The sequence below is a fragment of the Neovison vison genome, chromosome 14 (genome assembly GCF_020171115.1).
Source record: "Neovison vison isolate M4711 chromosome 14, ASM_NN_V1, whole genome shotgun sequence".
Lineage (NCBI taxonomy): Eukaryota > Metazoa > Chordata > Mammalia > Carnivora > Mustelidae > Neogale > Neogale vison.
Genome location: NC_058104.1, coordinates 36,835,149 through 36,858,541, shown reverse-complemented (window position 1 = coordinate 36,858,541; position 23,393 = coordinate 36,835,149). Strand labels below are relative to the sequence as shown.

The window sequence follows — 23,393 nt, the reverse complement described above, 5'->3', positions numbered from 1 at the left end:
CCCTGGGTTTCATTTTCCTCATCTCTAAAATGGGACAATAGTAGAGCCTATGGTTCTTGAGTGCTTATGAGGGCGGTTGGGTACAATTGAGTACAGTAATCCAGGTCAGGTGCTGGATATCTCTTTACTCACGTGGTGAGTATTTATTTATTTTTTAAAAATATTTTATGTATTTCTTTTACAGAGAGAAAGAGACCGCAAGAGAGGGAACACAAGCAGGGGAAGCTGGAGAGGGAGAAGCAGGCTTCCCGCTGAGCAGGGAGCCCGAAGCTGGGCTCGACCCCAGGACCCTGGGATCATGAGCTGAAGGCAGAGGCTTAACGGCTGAGCCACCCAGGTGCCCCACTCGGTGAGTATTTGTTGAGTGATTACGTGAGGTCAGGGCCGAGTGGTACAGAGGGTCACCCCACAGCCAGAGGCCCACACCCTCCCGGAGGAGAAACGAGCAGCTGAACACATAGAGCAACGTGCACTGAGAAAGTGCAAGGAACAAAAACACTGCCGGCGGAAGGGATAGCATTCCTGGGAGGCGGGGCTTCTGCTTTTAAATTGAGGGGCTCGGGAAAGGATTTGTTGAGATGGGGATATCTGAGCAGAGACCTGAGGGACAGAGGCAACAGGTCATAGGGCTGTCCGGCAGACGAGCTGTCCAGCTAGAGGGAACTGTATTTGGCACTTAGTAAGTGCTCAATTAAATCCTGGCTTGAAATAAAGGAGAGGCTCTGTGAATTGATGGCATTTAGTCAGTCCTAAAGGTGGAATTCTTGTCATGATGATAAAATCATTGATATCTGGAGTCTCCCTTCAGGAAGGGATGAAAGCTTTCTTTCCTGGACCGTTTACCCTACCTCTTTGAAGTCCTTAAGGGTGTTTTCATATGAAAAGCCAGATGCCCATCAAGGCCTGGCAAAATGCACAGTGGAAACGGGAATCGCTCTTCTCTTTCATGTGTCCATCATGCAAGCCCTTCGTGAGACATCAGTAAGCTCAGTGGGGATAGAGGCAGTAAGAGAGATGACCAGAAGGGAGGCTTGTTGAGGTCTCAAGGGTAGATACCCCAGCGGCGGGAAAGCAGGCTCAAAGGAAGACAGTAGACTCTGCCTGGCGCTCTCCTTACGAAATCCTACCTTTACTCATTAAACTCCTCATTCTTGCCTTTGCTCAACAGTGACTGCCTCGATCCTAAGGCCAGGCCTCAGTGGGACAGAGATGAGGGAGACATTCCGACCCCCATGGAGCTCACAGTCTAGGGGAAAGCAAAGGCTCGGGGGCAAGATTTGCAGAGTCTTAAGTGGCTTGGCAGAGGATTTCAAGGGCAGGGGGCGGCACAGCCCGTTCAGGGGGGAATCGTGGAGGGAACATTTCCATCGGGGCCTTAAGTAGGAGTCTCATTTCGCAGGCAAAGAAAGGAGTGGGGCGGGGAAGCCGTCGCAGTGCGGGGCGCTGCAGGAGCCGTGTTCAGGGGATGGCGACGGGCAGGTAACAGGAGCACTGAGTGTGGCAGTTGCCGTGGAGGGGTGGGAGGGCTGGGCCGGGGACAGATTTAAAAACCCTTATGTGCTACGTGGAGGCATCGGGAATCTGTCACGGAGGCCACAGGGAACCATGAGAAAGATGTTATTGACTCTCCAGCATCTCCTTTTGGAGTCCTTCTCCCCCATTCAGTAATGATGCTTTCCACGACTAGAGAAGGAGGCTCGCTCTGCCCGGTCCCCAGGTGGGACTTAAGCCAGACCCCGAGAGTACTTCGGCTCCTCGGCCACAGCGACTGGCTCCTCGGTGGCCGTGTGACCCGCTTTGGATGGAGCTCTGAGGAAAACCTGTGTTCTGTGCAGTGGTTAAATGTGGTCTCGGCCGAGCTGTAAGCAGCTGTAATAACATCCCGTGAAGAGAGACGTGTGGAGGCAAAATGTTGGGAGGACAGAGGGGGTGAAGGAGAGGGACTGAGAGAGAAAACCCACTGGTCGTTCCACTCCCGGAGAAAGCTCTGCCTGAAGCCGGTCGCCCTTCTGGAGACTTCAGTTCCGGGAGCCCGTGAATTCCCTTCAGTCCTGAATCTGTTGGACCTGTGCTGTCTGTGCTTCTGCCTAAGGAAGTGACTGGCTCATGCACGGGTCCCAAGCAGTTTGTTAGTAAGACGATGCTGGTCAGCCTCCCTTGTTAGCGCGACTCCAGATGCAGAGTGAATCCTAAATGAACAAGGGAGTAAACCAGTGTATGGGTGGCCCCTTGTGGGGAGACCTCAGGAGACCACAGAATTGAGTATAAGTATATCCCATGCAAGGATCTGGTAAAGCTGACGGTCCTAGGTGACGGTGATGAGAAGTAGAATTCCGAACACACTTTTCTCTAAATTACACACAAGAGTATAAGACCCAGGGACGGGCAAGAACGAACACAGGCTTTTGGTTTGGAAAGGCAGAAGCTATTTGCTTGGCTGGCAAGACGTCAGGAGGGACAGGGGTGGCTGACTTAGAACATCTAGAATTTGACTTTGATGCATTAAGATTGAGATACCCTCTCTCTCTACGGCCAGGCAGACAAGCCAAGGGTAGTTTGATGTGAGAATCTGAAGTCTGAGAGAAGGCTCTGTACTGAAAATCTCGAGACTGGGAGTTGCCCGCGTAGAGATCGGGTTTAGAACGAAGAGGATGTAGGAGATCCCGGGAATCAGTTCAGGTGATGAAACACTTAGCCCTGGAAAACGAGCAGCAGCAGAAATGCTGAAGCGGCGCCTGGGTGGCTTCGTCGGTTAAGCCTCTGCCTTCCGCTCCGGTCCTGATCTCAGGGGCCTGGGATCGAGCCCCGCATCGGGCTCTCTGCTTAGCGGGGGGTCTGCTTCTCCCTCTCCCTCTGCCTCTCCCCTCTGCTTGTTCTCTCTGTCTAGTAAAATCATAAAAATATTTTTTTTTTTAAGTGAGGTTGGGGAAAAAAAAAAAGTGAGGTTGAAAAGCAGAGAGTAGTGTACTAGTGTAGAGTAGTAGTAGACTAGTAGTGTACTAGTCTACTAGTGTAGAAGGGAAATTGGGAGACTGGGCCTTGGGGAGCCAAGTCCGGGAGGAGTCGCTGGGCCAGATGGGGGACCCGCATCCACCAACTGCTGCCCAAAGGCTTAGAAGCATGAATACATGATTGCTCCAAAGACATTAACTATTACTATTGTCAATATTTCTCCATAACTCAAGGTACAGCCTTTTAGAGTTGTTTGTCTTAACGAAGGTTGTTCACAGTCGGGCTGGTATTTAATAGGACTCGTGTCAACCCCGTGCTTTGGGGGAAGAGCATCTCTAGGTTTGAAGTGACACCTAAGCTCCCTGATATCTGAGAAGCGCCCGGAGGAATCAGTAACTTCCCTAACCTTGGTGGTGCCGGAAAGACACCAGATCTAAAGATGTGTGAAGAGACGTAGCTTCTTATGATGATTAAGGGATCGCTTTGGGAGGGAATGAGAAAATGCACTGTCCTATGAAACCTAGGGACGCCTGCATGTCCTCCGTCGGTTAAGCATCTACCTTCTGCTCAGGTCATGATCCCAGAGCCCTGGGATCGAGCCCCGCATCCTATTCCTCCCTCTCCTCCCACTGCTCCTGCCCCCACCCTTCCACGCCCCATTCATGCTCTCTCTCAAATAAATAAGTAAAATTTTAAAAAAAGAAAGAAAGAGGGGTGCTTGGGAAGCTCAGTTATTAAGGTTCTATCTTCCAAACTGGGGTCCTGGGATCGAGCCCTGCATCGGGCTCCCTGCTCAGCAGGAAGCCTGCTTCTCCCTCTCCCACTTGCCGTTCCCTCTCCCCCCCCTTTGTGTTCCCTCTCTCCCTCTCTCAAATAAATAAATAAAGCCTTGAAAGAAAGGAAGGATAGGAGGAAGGGGGATAGGGAGAAAGGAAGGAAGGAAGGAAAAAGGAAAAGAGGGCAGGGTCCATATTTGTCTGAGGTCCATTCTGCCCTATTAATGTAGGTTTGATATACCCATGGCTGATCCCATGATTCTAGTTAACATCATGAGGCCATAAGGATATCCCCAGATACTGTCCACTCATTGATGCATTGTCTTTCTTGTCCTGTGGACCCCAAGGGAGGTATAAATTAGAGTACCTTAATATGCAGAAAAATTAGGCAAAATTACAGAGTGCTTCAAGGTCAACCATGACAACCAGACGCCTGGAGGCAGGAAGTTACACGGCTGCATGATTTGATCAACAAGTCCAGCCAAGATCAACAAGTCCGGCCAAGATCAACAAGTCTGGCCAAGTGCCAGGCTCCTTTCGTCAGTCCTGCTCTGACATCCTGTGTGTGTTGACTTGTGGTCACAACACGGCTGCCACAGTTCTGAATCGGCCCTCCTTTCCGCACAGCATTCAGAAGTAGGAAAAGTGGATTCTTATCCTCTTATCATTGGCCACATTTTTTTTTTTTTGATCCTTACAGATTATGTTTCTCAAGAGCCTTGGGCTGACCACTGCTCAGACCCCACTGACCTTTAGAGGGTCGCAAGTCCTGGCAGTGGGGAATTAAATGAGCATAAATTGCTTACACTGGTCACGGTTCATTCCCCGGGGTTGACAAATAGGTCCATTTTCTATGAACTTACTGCCACTTCTTGCCAGAATATAAGCAGGGTTCTGTTAGGAAAGAAAGGGGGAATAGATAGGCTCTTAACAGCGTCTGGCGTAGGAATTATGGCCACTCGTGATATGGGTGTGGGAGCCAGCGTATGACTTGTTAGATCCATGAGAATGAGTGAATGCATCCAGAAGATCCACAGAATGAGAAACAGACCAAGCAACCTCCACCATTGATTACAATTATAAAAGTGAGAGAAAGGAGGAGGGGTCTGGGAAGCAGAGCTAGGGAGAGATCCAAGGTGGGCATAGAATCGGAGAGAAACACAATATGGAAAGATAAAGCAGGAGGGCTTCACGGAGGAGGGTGGGGGCCAACAGAGTTAAGGGCTAACAAGACCAAGTTGGTGACGGCTGCAGATGACACAGGATCTGATGACTGCAGCGGAACTGCCGAGCTCAGCAAGCCCTTCTTAGACTTCCAGGAGCCGGGTGTCAGAAAGGGACAGTAATTGGGAGAATATAGAGAAGGTTGAATCTACTTCCTAAAACTTGAGCTATGAAGGTGTGGGGGTGGGGGTGATTTGGGTGTTGTAGGATATGTTCACAGGCGAGACAGAAAGTTTTTCCCCCTTAAATTAATATTGGGATGATGGGCATTGGGCTGACGTTAAAGACAGTGAAGAGGGGGAAATAAATGAATAAAACACAGGATCCCAGAAGCTAAGAGTTAGGGAACCTCGGCAAACAGAGGAACTAATGAGACATGAGTGGAAGAAAGAGGGATTCATGTCTTAGCGAGCGATTTTTTTTATAGGCTGTTTATTCTTTTTTTATTTTATTTTTTTATTTTATTTCTTCCGTGTTCCAAGATTCATTGTTTGTGCACCACACCCCGTGCTCCATGCAATACGTGCCCTCCTTAATACCCACCACCAGGCCCTCCTAACCCCCTTCCCACCTCCCCTCCAAAACCCTCCAATTGTTTCTCAGAGTCCACAGTTGCTCATGGATCGTCTCCCCATCCGATTTCCCCCAGCCCACTCCGGCCGTTCTTCACCCAATGTCCTTTGTTATTCCTTATGCTCCATAAGCAAGTGAAACCATGTGATAATCTCTGCTTGACTTATTTCACTCAGCATTATCTCCTCCAGACCCATCCATGTTGATACAAATGTTGGGTGTTCATCCTTCTGATGGAGGCATAATACTCCATTGTATATACGGACCACATCTTCTTTATCCATTCATCTGTTGAAGGGCATCTTGGCTCTTCCCACAGTTTGGCGACTGTGGCCATTGCTGCTGTGAACACTGGGGTACAGATGGCCCTTCTTTTCCCTACCTCTGTATCACTGGGGTAAATACCCAGCAGTGCAATTGCAGGGTCATAGGGAAGCTCTGTTTTTAGTTTCTTAAGGAATTTCCACACTGTTTTCCAAAGTGGCTGCACCAACTTGCATTCCCAACAACAGTGTACAAGGGATCCCACATCCTCTCCAACACATGTTTACAGTCTTGTTAATTTTGGCCATTCTAACTGGTATAAGGTGGTTTCTCAATGTGGTTTCCATTTGAATCTCCCTGATGGCTAGTGATGATGAACATTTTTTCATGTGTCTGTTAGCCATTTGCACGTCTTCTTTGGAGAAGTGTCTGTTCATATCTTCTGCACATTTTTAGATGTGATTATCTGCTTTCTGGCTGTTGAGTTTGAGGACTTGTTTATAGATTTTGGAGATCAGCCCTTTGTCTGTACTGTCATTTGTGAATATCGTCTCCCATTCCGTGGGTTGCCTCTTTGTTCTGTTGACTGTTTCCTTTGCTGTGCAGAAGCTTTTTTTTTTTTTTTTTTTTTAAGATTTTATTTATTTATTTGACAGACAGAGATCACAAGTAGGCAGAGAGGCAGGCAGAGAGAGAGGAGGAAGCAGGCTCCCTGCTGAGCAGAGAGCCCGATGCGGGACTCGATCCCAGGACCCTGAGATCATGACCTGAGCCGAAGGCAGCGGCTTAACCCACTGAGCCACCCAGGCGCCCCTGTGCAGAAGCTTTTGATCTTGATGAAGTCCCAAAAGTTCATTTTAACTTTTGTTTCCTTTGCCTTTGGAGACATGTCTTGAAAGATCTTGCTGTGGCCGATGTTAAAGACGCCTATGTTCTCCTCTAGGATTTTGATAGATTCCTGCCTCATGTTGAGGTCTTTCATCCATTTCGAGTTTATCTTTGTGTATGTGTAAGAGAATGGTCGAGTTTCATTCTACTACACATAGCTGTCCAATTTTCCCAGCACCATCTATTGAAGAAACTGTCTTTTTTCCACTGGATATTTTTTCCTGCTTTATTGAAGATTATTTGACCACAGAGTTGAGGGTCCATATCTGGACTCTCTACTCTGTCCATTGGTCCATGTGTCTGTTTTTGTGCCAGAACCATGCTGTCTTGGAGATCACAGCTTTGTAGTAAAGCTTAAAGTCAGGCAATGAGATGCTCCCCGCTTTGTTTTTCCTTTTGAACATTTCCTTAGCGATTCAAGGTCTTTTCTGGTTCCATACAAATTTTAGGATTTTGTTCTGCACTTGGAAAAATGTCAGTGAACTTTGATGGGGATGACATTGAATGTATAGATTGCTCTGGGCAGCACAGACATTTTAACAATGTTTATTCTTCGATCCATGAGCATGGAATATTCTTCCATCTTTTTGTGTCTTTAGTTTCTTTCATGAGTGTTGAGATCCTTTACCTCTTTGGTTAGGTTTATTCCCAGGTATCCTGTGGTTCTTGGTGCTATAGTAAATGGAATTGATTCTCTATTTCTGTATTTTCATTGTTGGTGTATAAGAAAGCAACTGATTTCTGTGCATTGATTTTGTATCCTGCCCCATTACTGAAATGCTGTGTGAGTTCTAGTAGTTTGGGGTGGAGTCCTGTGGGTTTTCCATATAAAGTATCGTCATCTGCAAAGAGAGAGAGAGTTTGACTTCTTCTTTGCCAATCTGAGTAAATTTATTTCTCTTTGTTGTCTGACTGGTGTTGCTAGGACTTCTAATACTATGTCGAACAATAGTGGTGAGAGTGGGCATCCTTGTATTGTTCCTGATCTCGGTGGGAAGGCTGTCAGCTTTTCCCCATTAAGGAGGACATTTGCTGTGGGTTTTTCATAGATGGATTTTATGAAGCTGAGGAATGTTCCCTCTATCCCTATACACTGAAGAGTTTTAATCAGGAACGGATGCTGGATTTTGTCAAATGCTTTTCTGCATCAACTGAGAGGACCATGGGTTCTTCTCTCCTCTTATTGATTGGTTCTATTACACTGATTGATTGGTAAATGTTGACCCACCCTGGCAACCCAGGGATGAATCGCACCTGGTCGTAGTGGATAATCTTTTTTTTTTTTTCCAATTTATTTATTTTCAGAAAAACATTATTCATTATTTTTTCACCATACCCAGTGCTCCATGCAAGCTGTGCCCTCTATAATACCCACCACCTGGTACCCCAACCTCCCACCCCTCCGCCACTTCAAACCCCTCAGATTATTTTTCAGAGTCCATAGTCTCTCATGGTTCACCACCCCTTCCAATTTACCCAAAAGCACATACCCTCCCCAATGTCCATAACCCTACCCCCCTTCTCCCTACCCCCCTCTCCCCAGCAACCCACAGTTTGTTTCATGAGATTAAGAGTCACTTATGGTTTGTCTCCCTCCCTATCCCATCTTGTTTCATGGATTCTTCTCCTACCCACTTAAGCCCCCATGTTGCATCAGTACTTCCTCATATCAGGGAGATCATATGATAGTTGTCTTTCTCTGCTTGACTTATTTCGCTAAGCATGATACGCTCTAGTTCCATCCATGTTGTCACAAATGGCAAGATTTCATTTCTTTTGATGGCTGCATAGTATTCCATTGTGTATATATACCACATCTTCTTGATCCATTCATCTGTTGATGGACATCTAGGTTCTTTCCATAGTTTGGCTATTGTGGACATTGCTGCTATAAACATTCGGGTGCACGTGCCCCTTTGGATCACTACGTTTGTATCTTTAGGGTAAATACCCAGTAGTGCAATTGCTGGGTCATAGGGCATTTCTCTTTTCAACATTTTGAGGAACCTCCATGCTGTTTTCCAGAGTGGTTGCACCAGCTTGCATTCCCACCAACAGTGTAGGAGGGTTCCCCTTTCTCCGCATCCTCGCCAGCATCTGTCATTTCCTGACTTGTTGATTTTAGCCATTCTGACTGGTGTGAGGTGATATCTCATTGTGGTTTTGATTTGTATTTCCCTGATGCCGAGTGATATGGAGCACTTTTTCATGTGTCTGTTGGCCATCTGGATGTCTTCTTTGCAGAAATGTCTGTTCATGTCCTCTGCCCATTTCTTGATTGGATTATTTGTTCTTTGGGTGTTGAGTTTGTTAAGTTCTTTATAGATTTTGGACACTAGTCCTTTATCTGATATGTCATTTGCAAATATCTTCTCCCATTCTGTCAGTTGTCTTTTGATTTTGTTAACTGTAGTGGATAATCTTTTTAATGCACTGTTAGATCCTATTAGCTAGGATCTTGTTGAGAATCTTGGCGTCCATATTTATCAGGGATATTGGTCTGAAATTCTCCTTTTTGATGGGGTCTTGGTCTGGTTTGGGGGTCAAGGTAATGCTGGCTTCATAGAAAGAGTCTGGAATTTTCCCTTCTGTTTTTATTTTTTGAAACAGCTTCAGGAGAATAGGTATTATTTCTTTTATGAGTGTTTGGTAGAATTCCCCAGGGAATCCATCCTGTCCTGAACTCTGGTTTGGGAGGAGGTTTTTGATTACTGCTTCAATCTTGTTACTAGATATCGGTCTATTCAGGTTGACAGTTTCTTCCTGTTTCAGTCTTGGGAGTTTATAGGTTTCCAGGAATTTCATCTAGGTTGCTTCACTTATTGCCATATAATTGTTGATAATAATTTCTGATAATTGTTTCTATTTCCTTGGTGTTTCTATTTCCTTGGTCTCCCCTTTCATTCATAATTTTATTAATTTGGGTCCTCTCTCTTTTCTTTTGGATTTGTTTGTCCAATGGTTTATTGATCTTATTAATCCTTTCAAAGAACCAGCTTCTAATTTCGTTGACATGTTCTACTGTAGCTCTAGTTTCTAATTCATTGATCTCTGCTCTGATTTTAATTATTTCCCTTCTTGTGCATGGGGTTGACTTAATTTGTTGTTGATTTTCCAGTTCTTTAAGGTGTGAACAGAGTTGGTGATTTTTCAATTTTTTTTGAGAGAGGCTTGGGGGACCATGTCTTTCCCCCTTAGAACGGCCTTTTCCGTATCCCATAGCTTTGGGACCGAAGTGTCTTCATTCTCATTGGTTTCCATGAATTGTTCAAGTTCTTTGATTTCCTGGTTGATCTAAACATTCTTGAGCAGGATGGTCCTTAGCTTCCAAGTGTTTGAATTTCTTCCAAACTTTTTCTTGTGGTTAAATTCCAGTTGCAAAGCATTGTGGTCTGGGAATATGCAGGGAATAATCTCAACCTTTTGGTATTGGCTGAGCCCTGATTTGTGACCCAGTATGTGATCTATTCTGGAGAAGGTTCTGTGAGCCCTTGAGAATGAGTATTCTTTTGTTTTAGGGTGGCATGTTCTGTATATAGCTACAAGGTCCATCTGGTCCAATGTGTCATTTAAAGCTCTTGTTTCTTTGTTGATTTTCCGCTTCGATGATCTGTCTGTTGCTGAGAGTGGCGTGTTAAGATCCCCTACAACTGATGTATTCGTATCAATATGACTCTCTATTTTGATTAACAGTAGATGTACAGGGGCGCCTGGGTGGCTCAGTGGGTTAAAGCCTCTGCTTTCGGCTCAGGTCATGATCCTAGGGTCCTGGGATCGAGCCCCGCATCAGGCTCTCTGCTCAGCAGGGAGCCTGCTTCCTCCTCCCTCTCTGCCTGCCTCTCTGCCTACTTGTGATCTCTGTCAAATAAATAAAATCTTAAGGAAGAAAACAAAACAACAACAACAAAAAAGAACAGTTGATTTACATAGTTGGTGTTCCTATGTTGGGGGCATAAATATTTACAATTGCTAGATCTTCTTGGTGGATGGACCCTTTAAGAATGATGTAGTGTCCTTCTCTATCTCTGACTACAGCCTCTAGCTTAAAATCTAATTTGTCTGATATGAGAATTGCTACCCCAGCTTTCTTTTGAGACCCATTGGCATGAACAATGCTTCTCCATCTCTTCAGTTTCAGTCTGGATGTATCTTTAGGTTCCAAATGTGTCTCTTGTAGACAGCATATGGATGATTCTGTTGTTTTATCCAGTCTGCAGCCCTGTGCTTTTTTATGGGAACATTTAGGCCATTCATGTTGAGAGTGATTATTGAAGGATAAGATTTTATTGTCATCATGTTGTCTGTGAAGTCCTTGTTTCTATAGGTTGTCTCTGTAAATTTCTGTTCCATGTCACTCTTGAGTTCTTTCTTCTTTTATAGATCTCCCCCTTAGTATTTCTTGTAGTGCTGGCTTGGGGGTCATATAATCTTTTAAACTTTGTCAGTCTTGGAAGCTCTTTATCTCTCCATCCATTCTGAAAGTCAGCCTTGCTGGACAAAGTATTCTTGGCAACATGCTCTTTTCATTTAGTGTCCTGAATACGTCTTGCCAGCCCTTTCTGGCTTGCCAGCTTTCTGTGGGCAGGTCCGACATTATTCTGATGGTCCTCCATCTCTGTACGCAAGGATCTCTTCCCCCTAGCTGGCTTTAAGACTCTCTGAAATCAGGACTCACGAATCTCACAATCACATGCCCGGATGTCTTTGTACCCTCATTGAGCTTGGGGAGTGTCCTCTCTGCCTCTACGACATATACCCCGGTTCCATTACCCATATTAGGGAAATTCTTTTCTAGGATTGGTTCAACTATATCTTCTAGTCCTGTCTCTCTCTCCACACTCAGGGATCCCAATAATTCTGACATTGGAACGTTTTATGGCATCATTTATTTCCCTAATTCTGTTTTCATATCTTCTAAGATGTTTGTTCCAGGCCTCCTCTTGATCCTTATTTTCTATCAGTTTGTCTTCTAGATCACTAACTCAACCTTCTGACTCATTCACCCTAGCTGTTAGAGTATTTGGATTAGATTGGATCTCACTGTTAGCATTTTTAAGTTCTGCCGGATCAGCTCTCACTTCCATCCTTAGACATTCTCTGTTGCTACTAATGGTCTTCTCCAACCTAGCCATTGCCTGGATAATTGTTACCCTGAATTCCATTTCCAACATATTGTTTATGTCCAGATCAATAGTTCTGTGGCAGAGGTCACAGTCTCTGGATTTTTCCTCTGTTGGGTGTTCTTCCTCCTAGTCATTTTGGTGAGAGGTGGTTGAGGGGATGTGTAGCTGAATGTATCAACCATGATCCAGTCAGGATGTACCCTGGAAAGTTTCAGAGCAATTGGAAGTCACCCCCAAAAAGAAAGGAGAGAAAAAGAGAAAACAAAAAACCCAGCCAAAATTAGCCCCCAAAGTAAGATTTATAAGGTACAAAAATAAACAAACAAAAAGACTGACAAAAGTAAAAAAAAAAAAAAGGAAACGAAAAGCCCTGTCCAAACAAAACCCAAGAATACGATTTATATAGTACAAAAACAAATACACAGAAACACTGATAGAAGACGGAGATGGGAAGGTGGTTATAAACCGTCGATGTGGGCGAGGAAGGTTATTTCAGTTCTTGGGTGTGTCGTTACCCTTGTTGAAGGATTCAAGTTTCCAGAGAGACAGGGAAATTAAAACTAGTTGATATAGAGAAGTAGTACTGAATAGGAAAAAAGGATTACCTTGAAGCTTCTATCTATTTAGGAATAAAAGCAAGAAAAAGAAAGGTATATGTATGAAAAAAGTTCAAGTTAAAAGGTTATTATGGAATATGTTGTATTAAACATATACTTGTAATGGTAAGTAGGTTAAATAAAAGAACACGATTTGTGAAAATGAATTTTAAAAAAAGAAAAGTTGTATCTATGACATATATAGGTTTGGGGCAATAGTGGGAGCTTAATATATTGTTTTCCCCTGATGTTGGGGTTTTACAGTTTTATGGGGACCCTGTGGTTTTTATCTTCTTGTTCCTTTGGCTTGTCTTCTGGGGCAGGGGCCTGCCGTGTTGTTTTTCGGTCAGTCTTGCTTGAACTGAGTCGTCCTGCCCCCTATCAAGGGCTAGTGGAAACTATTTTTTCAGGCTTTTGTTCTTTGGAGGTTTTTGATTTGGGGAGGCTTTTTCACCTTTTCAGAGGGTCAGAGCAAAGCAAACTGTCGGCACCCAGACTTCTGCCCCAGAGAGAAGCCCCAGTCTGCTCCCCTCTGAAGGTCCAGAAAACAGATTCCTCCTCTGCAAACTCTGCTGCCACCTCCCATAGGCAGTGCGCACCCCAGCCACCCTCTCAGTGGTTGCCCGAGTCCCCCGCTCGGCTCTGCACCCCCGTGCCACTAAAACCGTGAGCAATACTGTTGCAGGTGACCTGGATCCCGGTGGCTGCCGTTGCTGGGACCGCTGTCTGGAGCCTGTAACAGGTGCACGCAGGCCACGGACGGCTGCGGGACCCAGGGACCCAGGGACCGATGACTGGAGCCCCTGCTGGGCTCTCTCATGTGTGGGTGGGCGCTGGCTGTGTCCGCCCTGGGACCCTGGGCCTGCGTCCATGCCTGTGGCCGTCCGATCCCACCACTTGCCCCTTAAGACCTTTTGTTCTTTTTGAGTGCTGTTAACCAGTCACCAAGCTAATGCTGGTCCCCAAGCACAGGGCACTTTCGAATCGGGGTATTGTTTCCAATAGGTCACTTCTGGTGGCCCCTCCCCCTTCTGTCTATCCCCCAACATCAGTCCAGGCACGCCCACTCCACTGTACGTCTCCACTGATGACCTTCTGCCCCTGCAGGGATCCAGAAGTATGTGATCTTACATCTCAGGCTGATTTCATGGGTGTCCAGAGTGTTCTGGTAGATATTTAGCTCAATTCAGGGGACTGGTTGAAACAGGGTCTCCTGCTCCTCTGCCATCTTCCATAAGGAGCGATTTTTAAAATTCATAATAATGGTAATAATAGTCAGCCCACGGAGCTCTTTCTTTGCCATCCCCACTTCTAAAGCTCCCCCCCGGCCCTCAAACTATCCCTTGACGTGGGTGCTACACTGTCTTCACCCGAGGAAGGAAGGAATGCAAGTCCAGTGAGAGGCAGAGAGAGCGAGCAAGAGAGAGAACCTGACTTTCTTCGGAAAGCCACCTTCCCTGACCACAAGAACAACGTGGGTCGGGGGAGACCGTGGGTGGGGCGCAGAGCTTGGAGGAAGTGAAGTCTCCGAAACAAATCCAAGGGGCCTGGGAAAAAGCACTGCCTGGGGACAAATAAAAGGAATGAATAGCAGAACTGAGGGCCTCGCTGAACTTAGAAACCAGAAATTTATAGAGAACCCAGTCTGCGTTCTCTGCGGAGAGCAGCAGAGCAGAATAAATGGCTGATGGGATTCCTCCTGGCTCGGAGACTGGTCTGTGAGCCTATGATTTAGACTCAGCCCTCCGATGTACTGCCTATGGTGTAAACAGTTCTCATTCTATTCTTGTGCTTTTTTCTTTCCCCCTCTCTGCAGGATGGCCAGGCTAATGAAAGCCCTTGTTTCCAAAGCCCTGCCGTGCCCCGCCGTCAGCATTCTGAGTCCGTCCTGTCCCCCGGGACCCTGGATGAGCACTCCCACTGGGATCAAAATGAAGCAGTCTTTTCTTCTGTCAATGAGGGAAAAGAGGGGTCTCCTGCTCCATCAGAAAGTCTTGCCTTGGACCTCAGAGGGCCACAGTGCAATCTGCAGCCATCATCTTTCTTCTTGGGATACAAGGAACCGAAGCGACCGCGGAAGATCGCTTGTCCGGTGAGTTAAGGGGAAAGAACACACACCCCTTGGTTTTTCTTGATACTATTTATGGCCATTTTGTTTGTTTGTTTGTGTATTATCCCAATGCTGTTCCTATGACCTCAGAGACAAACTGGTGACAAATGCTCGGACCCTAAAGACATGTGTATTTAGGGGGGAAACAGCCTTTATTACAGAGATGTTGGTGTCATTGAGTTGCAAGCAAAGATGTGGAAGAGATGGGAATTGGGGCTGCTTGAAATTGTTTAGGCGGGGGGAGACCAGGTCCCTCCATCCAGTGCAGAGCTGAGTGAAGGCTGAAGGCCGTGGTGTCCCGTTCCAGCTTTGCCTCTGTGGACCCTCTATGGGGGCAGGTGGGGCCGGAAGTCACAGGCTCTCAACCTTTTGAGAACCACAGCTGGTCCTTCTCCTCACCTGGATCCAGCTGAATCCTGCAATTCCAGCTCATTTCATTCCCCCTTTCCCAAGCGATTTTGTGTGTTTCTTCCAAGTAGGGAGAGGTTAAAAAAAAAAAAAAAAAGTTAGAAACGTTCAAAAGCTTAGTATCAACTCTTCTCTCAAGTTGAGGCTTAAGAAAAGTATTAACCCAGCGAGCTCTATGTTATGTGTCCCCATCCAGTCCTCCTGAAGCCCCACAGATATGACCAGGACAGGGAGGTACGGGTCCACTCAGAGCCAGAACAGTGCTGTGACGGAGAGCCTTCTAAGCCTCAGACACGATAGACTCTTCTAGCTCTAGTCTGCTCATGGCCACAAGGATGGCCTCCCAACTGGTCTTTATGCTTCTATTTCAAAAGCATCCTTTCCAATGGTCCAGAATGATGAATGGGATCTGAGCTATTCAGACTGACTTTCCCCGGGCTTAGAGACAAGACGATGAAAAAAAGCTGTTAAAATACCCATGTTAATCGGGGTGATTCAGGGCAGGCTGTCCTGGCACCTGCTTCTCCCACGATCCCCCGCGTGGCAACCTGCCTTGTGGTTTTATTTCCATTGTTACATGGCTGTGGAACTTTGGGAGAATCCCTCAAATTCCCAAACCTCCAGAGTCCCCAGCTATAAAATACGGGGACAAGACTTATTGATTACCCCTGACCTAGATGACAAGTCGACATCATCGTCTGTGCCGATCTAAGATGTGTGAGTGTGTGCGTGTGTTTTCATTTGAACCATTACTGACTTCGGCACATTTTCAGAAAAGTTGGATTTCCATTGTTCTGGTGTTTCCTTCTTGATCTATAAATCAACAAGTAACTGACAGCTAAGGGAAGAAGGTCATCCTTTGACCTTGCTCTGAGATGATGCTAAGGGAGACACAGATGGGAGCAAGGGCTGTGTCTGGAAGAATTTATGTTCCTTATTAAGTGGCTTGGCTCTGGTCAGCCTGCCTTCTGGGAAAAGATGAGCCTTGATAACAAAGTCCTTCGGATACACGCCCTCTCCCCGCCCCAAATCCCTAACAACCTTCTTAATACAATCTTGTATTTTTTATCTTTTGTTAGTGCCTAGCTCTTTGGGCTTTAGCATAAATCTGGAGCATAAGAATACTCTTATGATTTGGGATGAGGGAAAATGCTACGCATGCGGTCTTGAATGCCTTTAGCATAGAGCGGTTCTTCCTTTCCCTCGGTCAGTTTCCCCCGCCCAACGTCATGCTTCCGTAGCACCCTGAACATCCTCTCTCCTAACAGTGGAGACCTTCTCTGTACGCATTTCTCGTGTGACCGTCTTCCCCACCAGGCTGGGAGCCCCGATAGGGCAGCTTCTCTCTCTCTTCTTTCAGTTGCCACTTGGTCGTCTATGCATTTATTTGTGGAATAAAGTCGGAATGAAAGACGATCAACTCTAGAGCAGTGCTATATCCATCCCTGTACCCAGGGACGCTGGAGAGTCTGGCCCACCAGCCATCAGTGGGCCCACATCCGTGGATCTCCTCGGCCTTTACTTCCTGTCGGATGACCGATGACATCCGTTGACTACCTCGTCGCATAGGGCATTTTCACAATTAAAAAAAGTGAGTTCATGTAGCTTGTGTTTGTCAGGGATACTTCCTCACCCGCAGGACAAGCTGATCCTAGGAACTCAACTCTCCTCATGCCGGTTTGCTACACAAAAGCCCGAGGAGGTCCCCCAACCCAACTTTATTTCCAGAAACATTCGAGAACAGGCACCTGCCCCAGTTTTCCCCCTTCTTTGTGTTCCATGTAAACTCGCAGGAGGCAGAGCTCTGGGTACAGCGTTCGTAGCCCGGAGGCTTGAAAACGTCACTCCCATTTTCATCTCAAGAGGATCTGGTGCATCTCAAAGAGCCTTGAGTGTGGAGCAAGGGAAAGGCCACACTGTGTGTGTATGGGGTTAGGGGAGGGTCTGGACCAGCAGGCAGGGTTGCCTTTGTACGCCCCAAATCCTGCCAGTCCTGTGCTACGGAGGGCTTGTCTTCTGGCTTGAGCTTCCAGCAACATCGTTGCTGCCTCATATTTTTTCTAAAGGTTTTATTTATTTGTGAGAGAGAAAGAGAGAGAGAACACAAGCAGGGGGAGGTGCAGAGGGAGAAGCAGCTCCCCACGGAGCACGGAGCCTGATGCGGGACTCGATCTCATGACCCTGAGATCATGACTTGAGCTGAAGGCAGATGTTCACCGACTGAGCCACCCAGACATCCCATAGTTCATATTCTCTTAACATTCTCATAATTGCCCAATCTTGGAACCCTATACAAGTGTGTCGTTATGAAAGGGGTATTGAGAAACTCCGCCCTTCCCCTCTTCTTCCTCCTTCTTCAGGATCGCCTTTATCACCATCATCATCATCATCACTATCCATTGTGTCATTCAAGCCCTTCATTCTTTTTTTTTTCTCAATTTATTTATTTTCAGAAAAACAGTATTCATTATTTTTTCACCACACCCAGTGCTCCATGCAAGCTGTGCCCTCTCTAATACCCACCACCTGGTACCCCAACCTCCCACCCCCCCGCCACTTCAAACCCCTCAGACTGTTTTTCAGAGTCCATAGTCTCTCATGGTTCACCTCCCCTTCCAATTTACCCAAATTCCCTACTCCTCTCTAACGCCCCTTGTCCTCCATGCTATTGGTTATGCTCCACAAATGAGTGAAACCATATGATAATTGACTCTCTCTGCTTGACTGATTTCACTCAGCATAATCTCTTCCAGTCCCATCCATGTTGCTACAAAAGTTGGGTATTCGTCCTTTCTGATGGAGGCATAATACTCCATAGTGTATATGGACCACATCTTCCTTATCCATTCATCCGTTGAAGGGCATCTTGGTTCTTTCCATAGTTTGGCGACTGTGGCCATTGCTGCTATAAACATTGGGGTACAGATGGCCCTTCTTTTCACGACATCTGTATCTTTGGGGTAAATACCCAGGAGTGCAATTGCAGGGTCGTAGGGAAGCTCTATTTTTAATTTCTTGAGGAATCTCCACACTGTTCTCCAGAGGCTGCACCAACTTGCATTCCCACCAACAGTGTAAGAGGGTTCAAGCCCTTCATTCTTTTCAAAGATTTTATTTATTTATTTGACAGAGAGAGAGAGATCACAAGTAGGCAGAGAGGCAGGCAGAGAGAGAGGAAGGGAAGCAGGCTCCCTGCGGAGCAGAGAGCCCGATGTGGGCCTCTATCCCAGGACCCTGAGATCATGACCTGAGCCGAAGGCAGAGGCTTCACCCACTGAGCCCCCCAGGCGCCCCCCTTCATTCTTTTCGAATACCCTCCATGCACCCATTCATTTGGACCACCGAAGAAACTCTGAGTCGTTGGTGGGGTAGGGATTAAGTATACCCATTTTAGAAATATGAAAACTAAGGCTTAGACAGCCAATGACACTTGTCCAAGACACACAGAGGGACAAGGACAGACCCCAGCCCCCTCTCTGAAATCTTCTTTAGGGAATAACGTGGCCGAGGGTGGTCAGACAGGAAGGCACAGTAAGGGTAAGAAATGGGATGAAACTCAAGTCATGGTTTTCACCCACAGTCGAAAGGAAGGTACACGAGGCTGCCGAGTGCTTCTGCTCTTCTTGCTGTCATGCTCTGAGCTGGTAGGTCTAAGTGGCAAGGCCAAGGCTTCCATACGTTTCGGGTACAGAATAACACTGGCCAGAAGCGATGACTATGGGAGCGCTGACAGCTACACTATTGGGAGGAATGAATTCTCCTTTTCTCCTCTCTGAACCACACGCAGCAGCCTTTCCAGAGCTGTGAATCATCCATTCGAGGGAAAAGAGGGGAATAGAAAATTAAATATAATTTATGCTTTGCTAATTGAAATCAAATACAAAACTCAATCTCCTGTGAGTTGCAATGCTCACGTTTAAATAGGGCGGAGGTATTATTAACCTGACTCTTTTAGCGGGTTGACTTAGCTTTTCTGGAGAGGAAATAGTTCCTTTGTCAAGTTCGCCCACTGAAGGGGACACGGTTTACCGGCTCACTCTGAGCCACAAGGATCAAGCCAGAGTAGACAGTGCAGGAAATAGACCTTAAGCATGTCAAGTTTGCATTTCTTTTCCAAACCATGAGCTCTCAACCATACAGCCATAGAGACCCTTAAGACAAAAGCCGTCAAGCTCTCAAGGCTTCAGCCTCGGCCTGATTTCTCTGGAGAATTTAAGCCTGCTGCTAGATGCGAGATTTTATATACTTTAAGGGGAGCGGGGAGGTTCCCGGTTTTATTTTGCAGGTGAGTATGGCCTATTAAGTCGGCTCACCCTATTAAAAATGGATTTGCTTCTCATATTTACTTGAAGACCCGTAATGACTAGGCTGCTTTTTAAGCAGCACTTAAGGTGTTGATGTTCTGGGTTTATGGGGATGGAGAGACAGCCACGGAGATGGAAAGCGGAAAGTGAGTGTAATTGAGGGGCTGAGCCAGTGTGCGTCCGCCCGGGTTAGAGGAGAGGAGGGTAAGGCTAGGCTGGTGTAATGGTCCTTCTTAGCTGGTAGAAAAATATCTTTAAAGCCTTCTTAGAACCAGATGCTTCTTGGACTGTCTACATTGTGAGATCACCCCTTACCTAGTTCCCACCGAGCTCTGCCCCCACAAAAAAAGAGACCATGTTTGTCTCAGGAAGCCGTGGCTCTGGGGGCCACGTCTCTTGGGAGCAGTCCCCACAAAGGAACACAAGAGGGCAAGACCGAGGATGCCAGGGCAAAGAAAGACACAAGCGAGACCTGCTTCTAGCTGTTCTCAATCCCAGCTCCCGGCAGAATGTTTTTGAAAGGACAGGGCCTCAACTCCATCCCGGAGCTCCTGATTCCACAGGAAGTGTGGTCGGGGTGATGGTCAGGAAGCTGTAGCCTGGGAAACCCCACAGCTGCCCCTGAGGGGAAGGAGGCCCACATCAGCCCACAGAACTGTTCTGAACCAGCACGCCCTGTCTTCCTTCAAAGAGATGGGTTCGTGTGTGCCTGTGTGTGTATCTGTGTCTTCTTTTGCTTTGGTGGTGAAGGCGTATTCGTTGCCTTTGGTTCAAAGACCGCTTTCTTACCTGACAAAAAATCATCTGGAAGGTTATTTCTGTGTCTAGTGTACCCGTCCACCGCTTGCTGGGATTGTTAAGAGAAAGCTGCACTCCTTCGAGTCACTTCTTTTGTGCTGTTTGGAGAATTATCTGGCGGTGCAGATAGAAGCCCCTGGAAGATTCTCTAATCTGGGGCTTTCTGGCCACCCGGGGAGCGGAAGGGATCGTCCTGGGATGTGAGGGTGCGGCGGGGGTTGGGGGTGACCCATACAAACACACCATCAAAGCCCATCAGTCGGGTTGCATTAAGCTTTATAACAACACAGTTTTCATTTAGCGGGAGAAATGAGTTTAATAACAGGTGAACAGACTTAGCTCCCCCCACTCATACAGATTTCCAAATTTACTGGAACAGTTCCTGGTTTTAGAGATCTGTGAACAAGCGCTTGGTGTCAAAGGTGGCCTTTTAATCAAATCAAAGTAATGGGAAGGGACACTTGGTTCAGCAGCCCTTAATGGGGGTGTCCGCAGACAGCCCTTGCCCTCCCCCACATCCGCAGACTGGATGTGAAGACCGGCCATGGATGGGGTCGACACTCTGTCACTGCCCCATTGTGCCATCTCTGAATAGAGTAAGGGAAGCATCAGATGACCGTGAGGGGGACACGGCGGGACAAACAAGATCCCCTGTTGGTTGTGTTGCTCAGGATTACCCATAACGGAAGACATGCCAACTCTCTGGTCCTTGCGCCTCTCAGGACCACAAGGGACAGAGCCCACCCCAAAAGCCTTCCTCGGAGCTGTGGTGTTGAGGGTCGTCACATATGGAGCCCTCCCATCGAAAGATCTGGCCTTCATTTTCACCCCCAGAAATAACATTTATGTCTACCAACCACAGGGCTCAGAACTCAAAGGCAATCACATGGCCCCAGGGACAGGCACGTAGGCCTGATTCTATCGTGAGGGCCTATGCCAAGCTTCACCACAGCCCGGGACCCTCCTTGGAGGGCTCTTGGAAAGAAGGCTTCTAAGGGTGTCAGCTTTTATTTTTTTTGTTTCTTGTTTTGTTTTCCGGTGAGGACCGTGCATGCCTCTGCCTGCATAAGGGGAGGAGGGACGTCAAAGGGTTGTGGGATGAGACCTTGAAAGAGGAGGCTAGAGATAACGCAGAGAAAAAGGACCTTGCTCCCTAGGAGTCCTGGAGCACTCAGCCACAAGTAGCATTCTGGAGAGAGGCCAAAGCGAAGGTTTGTACAGAAGAGGGCTGTGCCAAAGGCAGGGCTAGGACTTGGGCTCCTGCAGTGGCCAAAGTAGACCTTCCTTCCTCTTTTCTTTCTTTCTTTCTTTTTTTAATCATTTAAAGAAACATTCCTGGCATGGTCTCTGACCTTGACGGCTCTTTAACCTGTCTTCAGAATTAGCAGAAGACAAGAATTAACTGTGGCTCCTGGTGGCCATCTGGTCAACCAGATGCCGCTGCCCTGGCAAACCCAGTGCCTCCACGAGGATGCCATGGGATCCATCCCTTTGCCTAAGCCTACAGCATTGGAAGCGATCCCGGGTGGCCAAAGGGCGGGCGGGGAGGGATCTGCTTGGCACTCCAGTGAGGCTGAGGCTACAGACCCCGGTGGGGGGATTTCAGGACTCAGGGAAGAAGCCTCCTTGACTACTCACTAGCCTTCCCTCTGCTTCTCTAACCTCATTTGTCACCCTCTTCCCGTTCCCACTGGAAATCTTGACCAGTCATTTGGTAAAACATCATGTTGAAGGGTTTGTAGAATTTCTGCAGTCTGTGGATCACATCGGGGTCGATGCGCGGATGAGTCCGACCTTTGCTCTTGCCTAAGCATCTTGGGGCACTGCTGTCTTCCGGCTTCTTTAGACAAGGGAACCCCTTGGTTTTGTTGAAATAGAAATGTTTTTCAGTCACGACACGCTTGAGGCCTAGAAAATCCTGGACTTTGGCCATTTCCCCAGCAGGGTCCACTATGAGTCGCTCTCCGCTGACAAAGAGGATTTGGGAGAGCGGGAAATACTGGAGCCAGTTTTCCAGGTGCAGAGCGTAGATCCCTATCCGGATGGCACTCCAGGAGGCGTCGATGAGCCCTAGGGTCCGGTTTTTGAAGGCCAGCACCTCGAAGGTGGGGATCTCGGGTTTCTTTGACAGCGTCTGGGTGTAGTCCGAGATGGCCCTGGTCACGGGGTTCCGCACCACCACGATCAGTTTGATGTCCTTGGCCATGGCGTGGATGCGCTTGGGCGCCTCATTGGTCACAAAGTAACTCGGTGTCTTCTCCATGGTTACCTGCCCGTCCAGAGTCTTGGGCATCACATTTCTGGAAGAGGGAGAGAAAGGAAAGAGAGCGGTCATCCCTATCCAGAACCGCTTTAGCTGTTCACGCACAACGTGGGACAGAAAGAGCTTGTGGGCAGCTACAAAAGAAAATTCACTGATAAATCCCAAGGATTCTTTCTAACTCTATCCCACTAAGGCTCTGATTTTGCTATTATCAGGAAAGGCAGCAGAAGGCTTCCGCCGTCGTTCTTGGGAACCTCGTACACCTGGGTTTTGAGTGCTGCCCTATCGCCTCCTCGTTACGTTCAACCGAAATATACTCTTAATTTCTCCGTGTATTAGTTGGGTGTAATCTCTGAAGCAGGGGTAAGGACAGTACTTACTTCACGCTGTAGAATGAGGATTAAGGGAGATAACACTTGTAAAGCATTTAGCACAGAATTGGGCACGTGCAAGAGCTTAATAAGTCAAGGGTATTACTATTGTCATAGCAGCTTTTGGAGAATGTTTGAGAGCCCCAAGAACTCAAAGATTATCTAGACCAGGGGTTGGCCAACTACTCCCTGCCCCTCTCTCTCTCTCTTTTTTTTGGTATGGCTAGATGCTAAGACTGATTTTTAATCTCTAAACGGATGGGAAAAAAACCAACATAATAATAATAACATTTTGTGATGCATGAAAGTAAGAAATGCAAATTTCCATGCCCATAAATAAACCTTCCCTGGAACACAGCCACCCTTCCTTACTGTCCCTTGTCGCTTCTGTGTGACAACAGCGCAGCTGAGTAGCTGCAACAGAGGCTGGAAGACACACAGAACCAAGTGTATCTACTCGCTGGCCCTTTAGGAAAACATATGCTGAGCCTTGACCTGGTCCAAAGGCCATCGCTGTGCAAGTGCAGGACAGAAGCCCAGAGACAGGAACCAGATAAGCTTCATGACCCGAACAAGTTCAGTCACGTTCCCCTCCTCTCCTCTGTAAAATCCTAAAGCAAGTTCAGAACAAGAACTACATACAGTGTGAACCCATCTAGCATGGGTCTGGTTCTAGAAACGGATTCTTCTTGACCTTGCTCTGATGAGGAAAATCTGTGTTCTGAGGGGGCCGACGGATCCAG

At 47.1% G+C, this 23,393-nt stretch overlaps 1 protein-coding gene and 1 long non-coding RNA gene across 2 annotated transcripts in view; one reads left to right on the top strand and one right to left on the bottom strand.

Moving 5' to 3' along the window:
- Positions 1-318: 318 nt before the first annotated feature.
- LOC122895518 overlaps positions 319-23,393 on the top strand; it is a 47,011-nt gene continuing 23,936 nt past the window's right edge. Inside the window, exons 1-2 of the long non-coding RNA XR_006382228.1 lie at positions 319-349; positions 14,213-14,488. This is a non-coding gene — a long non-coding RNA (uncharacterized LOC122895518). The remainder of the gene's footprint in view (positions 350-14,212; positions 14,489-23,393) is intronic.
- Positions 21,184-23,393, bottom strand: part of HS3ST4 (heparan sulfate-glucosamine 3-sulfotransferase 4) — a 399,649-nt gene continuing 397,439 nt past the window's right edge. The window contains exon 2 of the mRNA XM_044232959.1: positions 21,184-22,316. Within this exon, the coding sequence (XP_044088894.1) occupies positions 21,680-22,316 (637 nt within the window). The 3' untranslated portion in view covers positions 21,184-21,679. The remainder of the gene's footprint in view (positions 22,317-23,393) is intronic.